The sequence below is a fragment of the Hyperoodon ampullatus genome (assembly GCF_949752795.1).
Source record: "Hyperoodon ampullatus genome assembly, chromosome: 13".
Classification (NCBI taxonomy): Eukaryota; Metazoa; Chordata; class Mammalia; order Artiodactyla; family Ziphiidae; genus Hyperoodon; species Hyperoodon ampullatus.
This window is the reverse complement of record NC_136926.1, coordinates 63,577,027-63,595,842: the sequence shown is the minus strand read 5'-3', so window position 1 is coordinate 63,595,842 and position 18,816 is coordinate 63,577,027. Positions and strand designations below refer to the sequence as shown.

Genomic DNA, 18,816 nt, shown 5'->3' with positions numbered 1-18,816 from the left:
GCTCACGGGCCCAGCCGCTCCTTGGCATGTGGGATCTTCCCGGGCCGGGGCACGAACTCGTGTCCCCTGCATCGGCAGGCGGACTCTCAACCACTGTGCCACCAGGGAAGCCCTAGGCTGTAGTTTTAATATTGAGTTCAACTGTGAAATCCATCAGAAGTGCCAAGTGGGGTACAGGACAGAAGCAGCAAAATAAAGTGTCCTTTAGCCCAAGTGAAGGAATGAATTTGCTTTAACAGATGTTGAAAACTAGATTAGCTACTGTATTATTCCCAGCATGGGTGACTTCTTTTTCTCTTCGTTAGCCAGAGATGAGTAATTTAAATTTAGAACCTGGTTTTAATTTAAAATAATATTTCCATTAATAACCTATTCATTGCAGATACCTATTACACTGTGTAACAGTTGTTTTGGAAATTTTATGTAAAATTAAAACTATCAGTATTTTACAGATGTTTTAATTAGACATTGTTATTAACAGGAACAGTGCAGAAACTAAAATCAAACCTTTAATGTCTTATAGACCATGCATTTTTGAGGTTAGTGTCCACCCGGGTCCTATTAACTGTACATTTGCAAGATTTCATTATTTTTGCCTCTGACACTATGGGAGAAATCTTTTAGAAGCTATTGGGACAGATTCAAGCTTTTATGTACTTGGTTACTACGGCTGTAAAATGAAATCTCGTCTTGCAGCATGGATTCTTCTTCTCGTGTTAAACCCACCAAAATGAAGGGGACTAAATAGGTAATGATCTTCTTAGTGCATTTGCATACTGTGATGATCCTGGGCCTTTGCAATTGTTTTACTGGGCTCTTGGGCACTGGATTATTAGCCTATAATTGTCCATTATCATGGTGCTCACCTTATTGAAGTACACAGCAGTGTTAATGAGTTTTGGGTTTTGATGCTTGTTTAGAGATCAGCTTGGTCTTGGATGGGGGGGAGCAAAGCTAAATAAATGGCCGCTTCCTCTCCTTCTAGTCGTTTGGTGAACACTTTTCTTGTTTTTGCAGATGCCCCAACTTAGTCCTTATGATCCTAGAGTGCAGAAGACAGATGTGCTAGGGCACCACCCCAGATCAGAAGGAGGAGTGCAGTGACTGGGGGCACAGAGCAGGGAGCCTGGCCAGCACTTCCCTTCGGTGACCTTGGGCAACTCCCCTAGCCGTTCCTGCCTCCTCTGCCTTCTCTGTAAAGTGGAGATACCCACAGTGCCCACCATGTAGGCTTGTTGTGAGGGTTAAATGCACAACCCGTATATCAAGGACTTTAAATAGAATCGGACGAATGTTAAGTGTTGCCTGTTTGCGATGATGACACAGATGTAGCAGGAGTATCTGCATTTAACAATCTGGAAAGGTTGGTAGAATTCATCTCTACAGTCAGTTCAGTGGGGAAAGTCTTCCTGAGAATTTAAAAAAGAGAGACATTCTACTACATTTCAATTCCCTCAGGCCGGAGCCACACAGAAAAGCCCAGCGTGCAGGCAAGAGGGGCTGCTGGGCGTGTTCACCAGTAGTCTGTTCCCGGGCACCTGGGTCACTGATTCCTTGGCCCAAGCGTTATCAGGGGTTTCCTAGCTGCTGTGCGCGAAGTGCCTTCTAGGAAATAAACATTTAAGAGAAGGATTTTGCCTGGAGGGCCCTTACTAGGTGAGGAGTTGAGGAGAATACCCAAGGCAGCGTGCACACTCTGTCTCCCTCCTCTGTGACGTGGTCCTGACCGCAGGGTGGAGTGAAGCGTTCCCTCCTTCGTGCCCTGGAGCAGTTGTTAGATTATACTTAGGTCTTCAAACGTCTCTTCTCCCCACCAGACAGGACTCTGTCTGTGCTACAACACAGACGGGCACTCAGGCCGTCACCAGACAACTCAAAATTAGCTGTAAATATGATAGGAATTGAATGCTGGAGGGTATAGCTGTCGGTAGGGAGGAGAAAATGTTTCATTTTAGACTTGCTGCCCATAGGGGAGGCCCGTTAGGCACTTAAATAATGGCTCTGATGCTCTGGAGACAGGTTAGAGCTAAATCCAAGCAGTAGACATCACTGATGGGTGAGTGGCAGGAGGGGGTAACCCAGCTGCGTGTAACGAGCCAACCAAGAGAAACGGCCGCTCTACTTTCCTCCATTCTCGCTTGGCCCTCTAGGCCATTAAAATCTTAGTTGGCTATTTTATTTACTTAATAAACATTATATAGGACTTCCTAACTGACCTGTCCACAGTGTGAAGTTCGTGAGGATAAACAGAAATCTTGGTTTAGGTCGAGGTTACTGTAAACATTCCCAGCTCAGCTGGTTGGCTTGCCTTGGGCTTCATGGAGGAGATTGAATAACCGAAGTACGTAAAGGACTTCATTTTCCAGCCATTACATTTCAGGGGCTGTCTTGTGGTACTGACCCCAAGGATAGTGTTTGTGCCAGCTTTACTATAATCCTGTCCTGGCCCCAGAAAGCGGACCAAGTGACATCTTAGGACTTGAAAGGGCATTAGAGAATGCCCATTGTCAGGAGGCGGTTATTGGGCATCTGCTGTGAGCTGGGGGTGGAGGAGGGCAAAGGGCCAGTCTGGGGGGGAGACAAGGTTGTTGCACCCACTTCACACACGTCCAGAATCAGCTAGTTCTGCAGTGGCTCTGCCTACCCACCACTCTACCCCTGTCGGAGGGGATTGTAATGCCTGGAAAGGAGAAGGGGGCTGGCCCACCTCCCTAGTGATGGTTCCCTCAAACACCTGCGGTTGTGGGTATCAGAAACTGCCCTGGAGTGACAGTGTCATCACCTCACTCTTAACCCCACACTGAAAAATTACAGGAGCAAGTTGGACAGGAAAGTCAAAACACACCTGCACTGATTCTGTTCAGTTGGTTTTGGATCAGTGGTGGTTCATGTTGGATGAAACTGAAGTCCTTGGGCACCTATAATAAAGAATTCTTAAAACTGCACTAATCTACTTCATTAAAACACTTGCCTTGGGCAGCAGAGTACTTTCGTCCTGTTAGTTGTTTGCATAGAGCCATGTTTGCATTATTGAGTTTCTTTGACACAAGTGGTGAACTGGAGAGGCCAGAACTATCTGAAGATAGCTCAATTTCCCAACTAGAAGATACGTATCTAGGAGTTGGAGCTACCTTCTGCTGTCTTCCTCAGTGATTTACTCCCAGGGGCATTTAAAAATATTTGAGAGACTTCCCTGGTGGTGCGGTGGTTAAGAATCTGCCTGCCAATGCAGGGGACACGGGTTCAAGCCCTGGTCCTGGAAGATCCCACATGCCGTGGAGCAACTAAGCCTGTGAGCCACAACTACTGAGCCCGTGCGCCACAGTTACTGAAGCCCGTGCGTCTAGAGCCCATGCTCTGCGACATGAGGAGCCACCGCAATGAGAAGCCCGCACACCAGAACGAAGAGTAGCCCCTGCTCGCCGCAACTAGAGAAAGCCCGTGTGCAGCAACGAAGACCCAACACAGCCAAAGATAAATACATAAATAATTTAAATAAAATAAATAAATATTTGGTTTTCTCAGGCACATCAGCCCATGAAACAAACAGGCATTGAGATGTGTATGACATTAAACACAGGAAAAAGATATCAAAATCTGTTTCATTTTAACAGACATGGTTTGAATTATGATAAACGATTTCTGGTGCTCTGGCACCTCGCCTCTCAAGGACAGCAGCATGCTTTGGGTAGTAGGTCTTGATGGCTGGTGTAACACAAAGTCAGCAAAGGCCCTGTGCATTTACGCTGGGAAAGGCCTTTTTTTTTTTTTTTTTTTTTGCCGTACGCGGGCCTCTCACTGTTGTGGTCTCTCCCGTTGCGGAGCACAGGCTCCGGACGCGCAGGCTCAGCAGCCATGGCTCACGGGCCCAGCCGCTCCGCGGCACGTGGGATCTTCCCAGACTAGGGCACGAACCCATGTCCCCTGCGTTGGCAGGCGGACTCTCAACCACTGCGCCACCAGGGAAGCCCCTTTAGTCTACTTTTAAAAAAATAACCAGAGGGCTTCCCTGGTGGCGCAGTGGTTGAGAGTCCGCCTGCCGGTGCAGGGGACACGGGTTCGAGCTCTGGTCCGGGAGGATCCCACATGCTGCGGAGCGGCTGGGCCCATAGCCATGGCTGCTGAGCCTGTGTGTCTGGAGCCTGTGCTCCGCAACGGGAGAGGCCACAACAGTGGGAGGCCCGCGTACCACAAAAAAAAAAAAAATAAATAACCAGAGACTCTAAACAGCAGATGAGTCATGTATTAGTTGATCTCTCTCAAAGCCCCACTAAAAGAAGAGGAAAGGAATAAAGATGTTATAAACCAAGGACAACCCACAAGAGAACGGTAGAGGAGACAGCAGTGGATGGCAGGGTTCAGTAATTCGGGAGATGGAAAGAGGATGATGGAGTGTCGATAACTAAAATCAGCACAAAGAAAAAAACCAAAATTCATCCTGTAGATCATCTCCTCAAAGACTCAAGGCTTGGAGACACTGGGTAGAGAGGTCGTGAGGTGTGAGGCAAGGTTGAGAAGCAAGGAATTGGTTCAAAGCTGGGAAAGTGGCTGGAGCCCCAGAAACCCTCCCCACCCTGAGCAGCCAGATACGCACCCTCAGGCAGGAGAGGGGACGGTTTACGCTCTGGAGAAGTGGAACTATGAACGTTCCAGCCTTGGAGACACTGGGCACGGTGGTGGGCCAGGCTGAGAGGCAGGGCTGCAAACGGGAGTAGGTAAATCTCTGCTTCTCCAGCCACTGTCTGGTCCCCTTCCCCTTACAACCAGGACCAGAGAGCGTGGGAGTGGAGTTGAAAGTTAATCTGATATGTTTGGCCATTTAGAAGACAATACTGATGGGTATGGGGCAGATAGGAAAATGTTGCCCAAAAAATTAAGAATGAATACTTAGAAAATTAAGCAAATGAAAAAAATGAGGCAGTTATTAATTCCAAGAAAGACAAAACTCAACAAGAAAGGAAATGTAATCCTAATCCACTAGTTGGCTCTTCAGTAAACAATGTACAGTGAACAATATCATAAAAATATTGATTATTGAATTAACCTAAAACTGTAGTACAACTGTTTGGGGATGATTAGGGAAAGACGTGTGTGTGGTAGGGATGGGGCAAAGGGATGAAAAGGCTATGTTTCATTTCCTCCAAAGCAGGAAGTCATTAGATAATGTATAAAACTGATAAGAAGCCACCAAAATAAAGGCATGACCTAAAAACATATGTGCGTGATCATTTGTAGACAACCTTTCCAAAGAATGAGGAGAGAAGGATGGACTGTGTGACTGAATGTAACTCAAAGTGTTACAAAGATGAACTTGGAGATTCTTAAAAGGAATGGAGGGAGGATGTGGAGGTGGGTTTTGGAAGTGGAAGGTTACCGGTGTGTGCTGGGAGGGATGGCCCAACCACACGTCCCTGAACGGAACCAGGAACTCCGGGGTAGTGAGCTAAAAGGGCCCAACCCTATTGTCACAAAGCATGCTGTCCACGGGAGCCCTCCTCTGCCCCTCTGCCTGTTCATTCTTAGGTACACATACAGTGCACACACAACCTGCTTCCCAACCACAGCAAATCAGCTATAATTGAGGTTCCATCCACTTGAGGTTTTATGAAATCAGAAAGGGTGGCAAAGGCCATAAGCAAATGGACTAACAGCTATAAGAAATGTCAGCTGACAGCCTGACAAAGAAAGTAACCCAAAAGCACAGACGGCAGATGTTGGAAATTGAACAGCACAGCAGTCTAGGCCATTGAGCTTAGAGATCTCCATGTCTGCATATCAGCAGTGCTCACAGGGTACTACCTAGTGACCATGAAGAAGTTTCAGCTGAGCTTCTACTAAGATGAAATGTCTTTTTGTTTCTTTTAAACTCATTCAATTTGACTACATTTGCCATAAAATGATATTTTAAGAGGCATTTGAGAATATTCTATTCAAAACAGTCAAAACCCCAAAATGTTTTTGTTTAAAAGGGTGAAATACTTTGGACTGTTTAGCCAAAATGTCCCTTTTCCTGGAAGTGTTTTCTTCTCTGGAGGAGTCTGCCTTGCAGGGACGAAGAAAACAAGGCAAGGGAGACAACAAAAGGTGACCATAGGAAAATTCTAAGCGGGGGGAGGGGTGGCATTACTTAGTGGAAGCCTTCAAGATTTACCAGGAGTTGAAAGTAGCTGCCTCAGATTGTGGGTTTCTGAATGAGATGTTTCTAGCTGTTTCCAACCCCATAAGGAGATGTGGAGGAGCCTAAGAGCAGGGAAGACTGTTCTAGAAGCTCAGGTACCCCATCCTAAGTATTGGATCCAATGAGGAGCTGTGGCAATGGAAAGAGAAGGGCAGAACACACAGGATGTGAGATGTGAAGATGTTATTAGGGGCCAGAACTCAAAACGCTGCAACTGGTAGGTAGTGATAGTGGGGTGCTTGTTACCACTGCCATTAGCTCATCTCCAGAGATGGGCCAGTGATACTCCTGAGTGGGGCTAGTCTGGTAGGGGTTTGCTCTGCTGATAAAACTGACTGGAGTCAGAATCAGGGAGAGCTGATGAGATTCAGAATATTGTCAAGAGAAGCAGACGCTGTTTCTCTTCCTTGCTCCCACCCTTATCCACCCTTGAACTGTCAGCTGTCAGATGGTCTGTCAAGCTTAGCTTCTGATTGGCTCCCCAACTTAGAACCACCCTCTGCATCCCAACACAACTTTCCTTACCACATCTTTTTCAAAATGAAAGTGCCAGGGCTTCCCTGGTGGCGCAGTGGTTGAGAATCTGCCAGCTAATGCAGGGGACACGGGTTCGAGCCCTGGTCTGGGAGGATCCCACATGCCGCGGAGCAACTAGGCCCGTGAGCCACAACTACTGAGCCTGCACGTCTGGAGCCTGTGCTCTGCAACAAGAGAGGCCACGATAGTAAGAGGCCCGCGCACCGCGATGAAGAGTGGCCCCTGCTTGCCGCAACTGGAGAAAGCCCTCACACAGAAACGAAGACCCAACACAGCCAAAAATAAATAAATTAATTAATTAAAAAAAAAAGAGGCCGCGATAGTGAGAGGCCCGCGCACCGCGATGAAGAGTGGCCCCCGCTTGCCACAACTAGAGAAAGCCCTCGCACAGAAACGAAGACCCAACACAGCAAAAATAAATTAATTAATAAACTCCTACCCCCCAACATCTTCTTTTAAAAAAAAAAAAAAATGAAAATGCCAGTTCACAAATGAGGAACACTACAAGAAATTATTCATCTAAATTTTATGGGATCTCATTGTGAGAAAAGTCTCTGTTGCGAGACCTCATAGCACACATACCTGTAATTGGAATCTTCAATATTTTGCTGACATCAACCATGAAAATATATATTTCCAAAATGGTACAGTTGTCCAAATTAATCCAGTCTTCAAGAGTAATTTTCTGTTTTCTATTCCAAGCATAATGTTCTTCTTCCACTTACACTAATTAACGAGGAGGCCTCTGTAGTTGTCTTTGTGGCCAGGTCAGGGTAAATGTGATTTCACACAGACTCGAACTCACTTTGCCAGGCTGAGTATCTCTGAATCAGATTTTTTGCTGAAGGCTTGGTGTGGGCCAGCACATCCAAAAAGTCAGCAGTGGTCACTGTATCCAGCTGGATCCCGGGTAAACTGCTGCTCTCTAGATAGAAACACAGGAGGGACAGCACAACAATCTACCAAATGGTGATCAATGCTCTTGAAACACTAATAGACCTCTTTCAAGACAATGCACAATGCAGCATTCTTAATGGTTAATGCAGCAACAGGCAAGACTAAAGAGGGCTGGGGAAAAAGTCTTTAACGTGCAACTCAGCCCCTGCAGCCCATACACAAAATGTGACTTAAATGTATCATTATAAAGTATTATTTAATATTTATATAGTGCCACAAATGGATCCAGCCCAACATAGTGTGCCAGGGAAATAAAAGCCCGAGCCCTAAGGAGTTTATCATCTGGGGGCAAAGTTGATCTGAAACAGAACAGCAGAGGAGAAAGCAGTTGGGTGCAGAAGAAGGATTTTTGACCAAAGAATGAGTGCCAGTGTAACAAGCCACAGAGAACAGGGGCAAGGTGCCACCTGCTGGTGAAAGCCCAATTTTTAAAAACAAATTTCTCTCCCAGAGCACTTTGGCTGTCATCCTCACCATACCTGACTGCTGATTTTCAAGGGCATTGAAGATCTTCCTCACAGGCCGCATGGCTGCTTCCCTGCAGACTAGCTTGATGTCAGAGCCCGAGTAGCCCTCCATCTCCTGAAACAGCCGCAAACCCAGCCATTAGAGAGCAGGCAGAACGCTGGTGGTGGTTACATGCTTACAGGCAGGACAGGGTGTCAGAGCCCGTTTGGATTCTGTATCCGTCACCCATGGACACTATATAAAGATTCCCAGATAAATAGTGTTTAGGGGGAGAGAGGCTGCTAATGTGTTTGGATAACCTAAGGATTGGGGCCACAAACAACTTCCTAACACCATCCAAACGTAGGTGGTGAGATGCTGGTGACGACTGGCCCACCCAAGCCAGCCTAATGGGGCCCTTGTGCCCAAATTCAAGGATGGCAAAATTTGGTAGACACTTCTGTTCTTGTAAATAAAATTGTAACCTGCCTTTAAGGAACCTCAGAGAACATCACATTCAAGTGTCCTCTCAAGGAGGCAATGACACCAGTGGGCATGGGGGTAACATGCTTTTCCTTTTGTGAAAGACTTGCATTTAATCATTACAGCAATCCTCTGTGGCCTGTTACCCATTTTACAGATGAAGAAGCTGAGGCTCAGAGAGGAAGTGACTTCCTTGATGGCACACAGTTAATAAGTGGTAGGGCCAGAATCTGACCGTAGGTCCTCTTGAGTCTAAACCCTATTCCACTTTATCACATCTCTCTCTGCTTGAATGTTTCCGAGGGACAAAGAGCTCGGTCTTTCAAGAAGGAGAGGCCCGTTGTGCTGTTGGGGCAGCTTGGATCTTTTCTAAGTGACTCGAGGCTCCGAACAGCTGAGAAGACGGTCGTGGAGTGGCCCCTCAGCCTAGGCGCCTCCCCAGGCAGCTCACCCGGCTCAGCAGGCTGTACTCCAGCTCCGCGCGCAGCTCCAGGGCACTGTTCCTGCTCACGGGCGGCAGCCAGTGGTGGATCATGGCCTGCCTGGCCTCCTGGCTCGGGAGGTCCACCAGAATCCTCTTCTCCAGGCGCCGCAACATGGCACAGTCTAGCTCCCTGAGTCACGTCCAAAACACAGGAACTGGTTGGGGCAGTAACTCACTTCTTAAGCAACAACTATATTTGAAGAACAAATTTACCAGGAACCAATCCTGCATCTTAACTGTTACTCTACATCAATGTCTGAGTGGGTAGGACCATTACTTCATGTTGTTTGGGAGAAACAAATGGTTTAAAAGAAGAAAAACAGAAAGGAGAGATAGGGAGGGAGGGAGGGAGGAAGGAAGGAAGAAAAAGAGAAAGAAAATATACATCCCCCAAATACTTCATGTGAAGGAGGTAGTTTTAGGTGACTTAATTTGAGGGGGAATAAATCCAGCTAACACCAACCAAACGTGAGCATTCCCACTGCAGTTGTAACATCAGTTATTCTACCTGAGCCTGCCAACGAGTACATTAGTCCTGACATAACCTGGGCACTCTGGGAAGTACGCTAATTCTTCCGAAACTCTCGTATATTCTGGAGTGAATGACTATCTCACTCCCTTGCTCTGGTGAAGTAAAGTGCAAAGGCTCCTTCCTGGGCGCCCAGTGCAAACGTGGCCCTTTGAAACACTCATTCCTGGCCTCCCTCCCAAAACACTGTCAGGCCAGGTTTATGCAAGTTGCATCTGCAGGCCATTTCCTTCTATTTCTTAATATAAAAATTTCAAGCAAATAGAAAAGTCGAATAAAACAACAAATATCCACATACCTACCATCTTGATTCAACAACAGTTAACATTTTGCCGTATCTGCTTCATATATATTTATCTATTCTTGTTAAATTAGTTCAATGTAAATTACATCATGAAACCCCACCCCCAAATGCTTCAGTATGCATTTCCCAAAAAAAGGACATTTCCTTATATAACTACAATACCATTATGACACTAACAGAATTAACACAGATTGAATAATATGTCTAATGCCCATTCCATATTAAAATCTCTCCAATCACCCCCAAAATATCTTTTACAGTTTTCCCAACCAATATTCAATCAAGGATTATGCACTACATATGATTATGTCTCTTAAATCTCTTGTAATCCAAAGCAGTCTCCTTGCCTTGGCCCCTTTTTGAATAGGTAAGGCTAGTTGTACGATGTCCCACATTCTGGATTCGTCTGAGGTTTTCCTCATGGTATCAGGTAACTGGTTCCTGTATCCCCTGTCCTCCAAGATGGAAGTTAGACCTCAAAGCTTAATCAGAATCAGGATAAACACTTTTGGCAAGTATATTTCATAGATAATATGTTTTCACATTCATTACATTGGAATCCAATGTTGGTGTGCTTCACTGCTAGTGATGGGATGTTTAATTACTGAGATCATCTGGTGACCACAGCTCTCTTCACTGGACGATCTCTCAAGCATCTCTTTGTAAGGAGTAAATATTCTACATACAGTACTTTGGCACCATGTGAATACCCCTTTCCCCATCCCTTTCAACTAGTGGTTTTAGCATCTGTTGATGATCTTTGAATCAACTGTTTCATGAGAGTGGTGCAAAATGGTGATTTAAAACTTTTTTCCATTCCAAATGATTATTTAGAGTTATTATGTAAAGGAGAGCTTTCCCTCATTAACTGGGGCTCTTTGGTTACCTTGAGTTACCATTCCTATTGAAAACAGATCATTTTTGAGTGTGAGTTTGTGAACCCTTTTTATGTTAAAATTTCAAGCTCCTAGACGGGAGGGAAATACCTCTTTGATTTTCTAGCACAGAAATTAGGAAATGCCTGTGTATTGGTCTGGCTTAGCCGATAATAAAGAGTAACAATGAAAACATCATCACCAGATTTTCTCACTCATAAAGATACCGAGAACTTCCAAAGCACCTTCCCTTTTTTCTTATTCTGAATCTATGTCATGATATTTCCTTTTAAATTGAAAACATGAAAATACCCTTCCAGGGAGCATATCTGAATCCTAAACGGGAGCGACCAGGTTTCTTAAAAGATTGTGTCTTTTCTTTACCTATTATTCCTCCCGTCCTGAGCTGAGAATCCACTCCAGGGCTGCTTTCCCAGCAATGAAAAGTACCTATTTCTTTTTTGCATTTGCTTTGTTCTTTATCAGCTTCACCCTGTTGAAATTCATCTCATCAGAGACAGCCACCTGCACAACCACGCCCCTTCTCAGGGCCAACATTTATATTCCAGACACAGGGTTGAGGGAACTTTGCAGAGCTCTAGGAAATTATTTTTTACGTTTGAAATATTAATAAAAGCTAGTGCTTAAATAGCACTCACCAGGTGGCAGGTACTGTTTCAAGCATTTTTCAGATATTAATTAATTCTCAGAACCTACCTATGAGGTAGGTAATATCTTCATTTAAGATGAGGAAACTGAGGCATAGAGGTCGAGTAGCTTGCCTAAGGTCAAGGCTAGTGAATGGCAGCCCTGGACTTGAACCCGAACAGTGAGACTCTGGAGACTGTGCCTCAGTAACTGGCCTGATACTAGCACAGTAACAGCAGGGAGACCCTAAGTCACATCACGGTGAAATCTCAGAACCCTGAGAATGAACAAAGGATCATAAAATGATAAATCTCAGAACCCTGAGAATGAACAAAGGATCCAGAGAGGAAAAACAGGTTGCATCCAATGAATGGAGAATAAGATTTCTCATCATCAATGTGAGATATTAAAAGAAAATAGAGCAATGCCTCAAAATTCTGAGGAAAAATAATTTTTTATAATTATTTTATTTATTTGTTTATTTTTGGCTGCGTTGGGTCTTTGTTGCTGTGTGTGGGCTTTCTCTAGTTGCGGCAAGCAGGGGCTACTCTTCATTGCGGCGCAGGCTTCTCATTGCAGTGGCTTCCCTTGTTGCAAAGCACGGGCTCTGAGCACGCGGGCTTCAGCAGTTGTGGCACGTGGGCTCAGTAGTTGCGGTGCGCAGGCTCTAGGGCATGCAGGCTTCAGTAGTTGTGGCACGTGGGCTCAGTAGTTGTGGCTCGAGGGCTCTAGAGTGCAGGCTCAGTAGTTGTGGTGCACGGGCTTAGTTGCTCCGTGGCACGTGGGATCTTCCTGGATCAGGGATCGAACCCGTGTCCCCTGCATTGGCAGGTGCATTCTTAAGCACTGTGCCACCAGGGAAGTCCAAGAAAAATAATTTCCAGTGTAGAAATCTGTATCTTGATCAAACCATCAATTAAGTGGGAGGACAGAATAAAGACATTTTCAATATGCAGAGCCTAAAAAATATTACCTCCCATGTACCCTTTATCGGGAAAGTACTGGAGGACCAAAGGGAGAGAGAAACCAAACCAAAGGGCCACATGGGCTCCAAGAAATGGAGGGTCTGACACAGAGAGAGAAGGAAACCTCCAGGATGACGCAGGGGGTGCCTAGGGTGCAGAGGACAATCCGCCCATTTTGGAGAAGGTGAGAAGGCTCTGGAAGACGTGCCTCCAAGAAGATAAACTTGACTGAATACCTGGTATGTCTGAGTAAATCCAGAGCTGTTTTAGACAGTTAGCAGGGAGCTGGGCCTCGATTAGTGGCAGGAGGAGGTGAGTGAGGGGGAACGAAAGGAGGGGGGTCAGGGAGATATAGAGAAGAGAAACCATGAGACTCACATTTAGGAATTCGGTCCAGCAACATTGCCCACCCGCCAAGTGTGTTGTCACTGCTGAGTCTCCAATACACAGAAATGAATATGACAAACTCCTTACTTCAATGTAAATAATAGGCAATAACTGGGAGGTTTGGGCCTTGGACCGCAGGAATGTTGGTCCTGTAAACTCTAAAAATGAAATAAGACTTGGGAACCTGAAGCTAAAACCAGGAAGGAAGAGAGAATAAGCTGGGGAAATGGCAGTGCTGGGTTGATGAGCAGTTGCCATATTTCCCCCAAGGCCTTTCCTTGGACCAGCTGCCCCTCCTGAAAGGGCAGGGGCTGCAGAAGGAAGGCTCTCTGGTGGGAGCACCTCTGGTCTCTTCGTCCCAGCCAGGGGGACTTCTTATTGAAAGGAAGAGCAGATCCCCGAAGGCCCTAGGAAAATGCAGGCAGGCAGAGGGAGGTGGGAAAACAATCCCTCACTATAGATGATTGTATTGATCAGCTAATGCCCTAAAGCAAGAGATTGACCTCAAAACTGCTTGTGGGCACAAAATAAGTGCAACTCTCTGACAGCCAGGCCTGATTAATGCACTTTTAATGACATCAATAATAATATAATCATACAAGGGAGGAAACAAAGGACAAATGGAATGTACCCAGGAATCATTCTCTATGCCAACATATTTATGTGAAAAAATTTAACCTGCGGCAACCAGAAAACACTCCCTTTAGCTGCTACATTTTGATTTTCACACCCAAGTTATTCTGTTCTCACATCTCCTTTATCTTGGTCATTTGGTACTTCCGTCACCTCGAAGGTCAAAAGCAACCAGCAAGAGTGACTGTGACACAGTGAGGGCTCATAGACCTCACAGCCTGGCCACTGGACCGGTGCCCGCTGCTACATACAAGGTGGCAGCGCCCACTGGTCACCTAGACAGCTTGCATGGGCCACGAGGCCTTGCACCTGAGCACCTGGGCTCCCGCGCCAAATCTTCGGGGCCCTTCCTCAGGCCTTGGCCTGTCTCCCCTGTTAAACCATGTTGTTCCTGGGATAATGTTCATTTCAAATTTTACAGAATTTGGAAATCAAACATAATTCTAGTTTGTTCATTCCATAGTGAAAACATTAAGTTCAAACCATCTCAGTGTGACAAGAGAAAAGCAACCTTCAGTTTTGTAGGCAAAGTCTTTGCAGTATGTCCCTAACCAACGTGAAGTCAGAGATCGTGGCAATCCTTGAAAAGCAGATTCAGGAATTGTATTCTTTGGTAGATGAGAGGGAGTCAATGAATAAAGCGCTGAAGTTTACTTTGTCTCCTGCACTGAGCTCTGAGTAAGTTGACTCCTACCTACACTTCCCACCTGGGCCAAACTGCTCTGTCGGCCGTTATCTGAATCTACATTTTGCCATCCTAGTTGAGCATGTACTCAGGTCATTTTCTTTACTTGGAACTTCCAGTTTGTCTACCAAGAGCCAGGTCCTTTTCACAGGTCCAGTTCAAGTGCTCTCTACCCTTTTCTTTCAAATATCTTTAATCAGAAATGGCCTCTTCCCGATATAATTTTATTCTACTTATTGTCTGTACCAGCCACGTGGCTGGCTGTATCCTCACTTCTTAGTTATCTGTGTTTATATCTCATCCATCGTCCCATCAGATAGCCAGCCTCTAGAGGCCAAGGGTCACGGACCATATATCTTGGGTTCCCCCTCCTTCCATCATGCAGAATACTCACAGGAGGTACTCAATAGATACTACTTGAGTGAATGAATAAACTTTCAGTTCAGGGCTACTGGCTTCATGTAAGGGATCTGCTTCCTTAAAGCCCAGTCTTTATTTACGAAGGCAAATCTGCTTTGTTGAAAATTAGCATTTTATAAGCATCATTAGTTCAAATTAACAGAGAAAACAAGCATCAACTTGGGAATAAAGCATTCTATTTTCCTCTTTAGTAAAAAAAAACAAAACACGGAAATGATGATTTAAAGGGATGATTTATTCAACTCACTTGGCTGGGCAGTGCTTTTGAAGATGAGGTGAAAGATGTAGTCTCCATAGGGGGCCTCTCATCTCCAGAGACTGCACTTCTCATTCTGAAGAGTGAGCTCACAAGCAAGAGACAAGGGGATCCAACAGGAGAGCCATCAGTTCAGTCTATGTCCTACTGATGTTAGGGTAAGAGCATCACATATTTATAATAAAGAATGACAATTACTTCGAGTTACTAGAATACCAACAAGGAGATATATTCCTATTACTCTTGCCAGAAAATTTATGACCAATAATTGAGAGAAGAAATGGGAATCTTCTATTTCCAGCAAAATGATGAACTAGATATTCAGAAATCTCCTGTTATAAAGCCACTTTAAAAGCTTGGTGAATTACAGGAAACACTTTTGGTATACACAACAAATGAGTCCACAGGAAGCAGCAAAATTCTCAAGCCCTAAAAATGAAGAGGAAGCCAAAAATCAAGACTGGGCAGCTGAAATTGAAGCTGTGGCTGAGTGTTTGCCTCTTAGTTGCAAGAAAAGTTTGGATTTTAAAGTCTACCTGTGGGATAGCATAGAAGGCCTTGGGCCCATTCAAGGTGGCAGGTAGAAACAAGGCCCATCACGTAAAACAAAAAACCAGATGGCACATCGTCTATGAAAGGATGGGTTAGAAAAATCTCCCCACTAGCAATGGAATGTGTCTTATACTTTGGGGTGGGAAAAAAGTCTTCACTGATAATTCAGAATCTGACCTACCCTCACTGGCATGGATGAAGAAACCCTATGCTAAGAAATTAGCTTCCAGTTGTCCAAAGCCTGACACAGTCAGACATAAATTTTTTGTGAAAGGACACGTGTAAGACTCTCACAGGTAGAGTTCCCCTCACTAAATGTAAGCTCACCATCCCAAATTCTGAAACATGTAAGGAACCACCAAGAATGAGAGTCTGCAGAAGAAACTAAGAACAGAATTAAACTCCACTGATACAGATGATAAAATAATTGTGTTTAAGATGTATAAAATGATAAAAGAGGGAATCAAAAATATGAGAGAGACTCGCTTCTGGCCAAGATGGAGTAGCCCATCCTTCTCTAGTCCACCCACTACTACTAAAATTCATTGCATGGAATACAGCATCTTAACATAGGAAGATACTGGAAAGAAGGAGGACGAGGGGCTAGGGAGCGGGGGATATGAGGACCGACAGGGCAGTGTTCTCAGGTTTCTGTTTTGCTTCTCTCAGACCTCCCACATGGGGCGCTGGAGAAGCCCACTGACAAACTGCTAACAGGCAGAGACAGAAGCCTCAAGAAAAGCTCATTTTCTCTAACAAAGGGCTGGGAAGAGCAGGTCCACCAGGACACAAAGCCTTTTTGACAATATCTGCCCTACCCCAGCTAAACGTCAGAGGGAAAACTGCCCCCACTGAGTGTCTGTGCTGGGAGTCATGGTGGAAGGAGCTTGGTCCAATGCGCTGGTGCCATAGTAAAACCCTCAAGAAAAAGAAAAGTCAAATAAATTAAGGCCCACTCATACGTGGGATTCTATATGGAATTAGGTAGATTTTCAAAGTTGTCCACTACGTATTAAGTGAAAGAAAAAAACAGGCCATAGAACAAATTAATACGTATCCACGAACGTTCACATTTTTGTTTCTGTGTGTGGGGCGTGGGGTGGTGTCTGTGTGTACAGTTATAGGGGACTGTGCACTTTCAAGCAACACCAAAGCATATAAAATATAACTTTTATAATGAACATGCATTATTTTTCTAAATAGCCAAAATGGTGAAAATGATTTCCCTCTTGGGGAAAAAAATTGCCACAGAAGGATACAAAGGCAACAAATGATAGCAAATAACCAAACCATTTTCACCATTAGGGTATATACAAAGATGATAATACTTATGTCACAGTGGTGAAATTATGAGTAGTTTTTCCCTAATTCTCAAATTTTCTATAAAATGGTTATGCTAATTTTACACTTTTTAAAATTTGGTTTTAGAATTACAGTTCACATGTCAACCTGCACCCTGTTAAGATAAAGTAATGCCACAGTAGGCCAGGCTGAAATCAATTTATGTCTGATGAAACCAAACAAACTGAGAAGGTGTGAATGAGGCAAGGGCAAGGTTACTCCTAGTAACCTCCTGCCCAGTCAGTCCTGTGCCTGCCCCGCTGCACCGACCAAATCCTGCACCACACACTTTTTTCCTGGTTGTGTCAGAATCACCCATCAACAACATATGGAGGATCATGAACTTGATATCATTGCACAGGTTAGTGAAGCTTTGTATAGAGAGAAGCAATTTCAAGCAAAGCAATTTGACCACTGGTAGGCACGGACATACTATTGCTAAAAAACAAAATTCAAGTGAGTAACTTTAAAGATCTAATTGGCTTTGTTCAATGATTCAGGAATCCAGGAGCATCCCATCTAGCAAACAGAAAGGAGCTCTGAAGACACGTACAAAATGGAAAATGTTTTATAGGCCGAAGGAGATGCAACAAGAAAGTTATGAGCAAAGAGTGGATTGTTTTGGGTAAGGTCACCTTCTTTTGGGGAACAGCAGAGTCCACCCAGTGGATTACCTCACTAGTACTGACCAGGTAATTCCAGGCTGACTGGTTAAGATTACATTCCTGGGAGAGATTGAAACTGCTACTAGGTTAAGTATTGAGTCTCGGTTTGATGATGTGGGTTTAGAACAAGTGACTTCATTTGGGGCCTGTTGTCCCTTTTTTAAAATGATACAAGATTTTAAAAGCCTGAAAGCATGATTGAATGCTATTGCAATGAAAGATGCAATTATCAGATCAGAGTGAGTTAATGCAAACCACCGTTTCCTGAAAGGTTTTCAAATAGAACATGGGTCTTATGAGATGCTCCTTAAGGAGGGAATTCTGGGGTCAAATAAATATGGAATGTACTGCTTTCTCATAGCTTTTCTTGGAGAGTCACAACACACAATAGCATCTTAAAGGCACTGAGAAGTCCTGCCAGGGTGGAAATCAGTTGAACTGTAACTCAGTATCTCTGAGTTAAATTAGATCCCACTAGATCCCATTTTTTGGATAATGACCTGTGGGGAACCATTCCTGGAGAAATGTTGATCTAGAGGGTAATAGATAGTCAAGGCACGAGGCCAAAAGGTAGGACCTCAGAGAGCACAGCTTCTCCCTAGAGCCCAGGAGACACATGGAGCTACTGCGGAAAAACCCAGGGTTATGTCTGCTGACCCCTTCAGTGACATGTATACACGTCTATAGGAATCTCACGCCAGACAGGAGAGAGCCCATATGGGAAGAAGTCAGCCTACATGGGTACATTCTTCCACATTCCCAGTGCCAGAATCTCTAGGATCTTATGCTTTCTTTACATATTAAGATTTTTTTTTTTAATCCAGAGTGTGGTCATACTAGGTGGATGATTTTTAAAAGGGATAGTGAAATGTCTAGCCCTTTTGAAAATAACAAGGAAAAGATTAGTTTCAACATGCTTCACACATACAATTTTTATACCTTCTTTGTACGAACTACCATCAAGTTTAGTAGACATCTAAAGATGGCATTTGCCTTAATAGCCCTGTTCAGTATTTTGTTTCCCTCTGTACTCCTAGGCCTGAGTTTGTGAATACTCAACAATCGAGACGGGTCAAATTAGCCCTAACCGTGCTTGTTAAACATTTCTTCCATGGCTATTACTTTAAGTGGTAATATTAAATATGCAACATTCGTTATTCTTCTCATTGCTAATTTACACATCAAATGACACAGATGAGCTGTTATTTCTTGCTTCCTTCTTGTCCTTTCTGTGATGCTACAGATCAAGGAAGGAGGTCCTCGGAGGAGAAGCACTGAATAAACCAAGATGCTGCACGCCACCTCACTGCTGAGAAGGGAGAAAATGACTAGCCCTTTGAGACAGAATGGATTTGTCTAGGGAAAGTGATAAGTTATCAAGCAGTAGATGGTAGCCTAGTGCCCTGGAAGATGCTGTAGGTAAGAAATACCACTAACCAACCATAAAGAATTTCTTTGGGGATTTTACGA

The 18,816-nt window shown here is 44.5% G+C and overlaps 1 protein-coding gene across 1 annotated transcript in view; it reads right to left on the bottom strand.

Annotated features, from left to right (window-relative positions):
• Positions 1 to 7,500: 7,500 nt before the first annotated feature.
• Positions 7,501 to 18,816, bottom strand: part of KATNAL2 (katanin catalytic subunit A1 like 2) — a gene marked incomplete at its 3' end in the record, with an annotated part of 97,557 nt that continues 86,241 nt past the window's right edge. Inside the window, exons 14-16 of the mRNA XM_079717016.1 lie at positions 9,054 to 9,216; positions 8,152 to 8,254; positions 7,501 to 7,640 (exon numbers count right to left, since the gene is read on the bottom strand). Coding sequence (XP_079573142.1) covers positions 7,501 to 7,640; positions 8,152 to 8,254; positions 9,054 to 9,216 — 406 coding nt within the window. The remainder of the gene's footprint in view (positions 7,641 to 8,151; positions 8,255 to 9,053; positions 9,217 to 18,816) is intronic.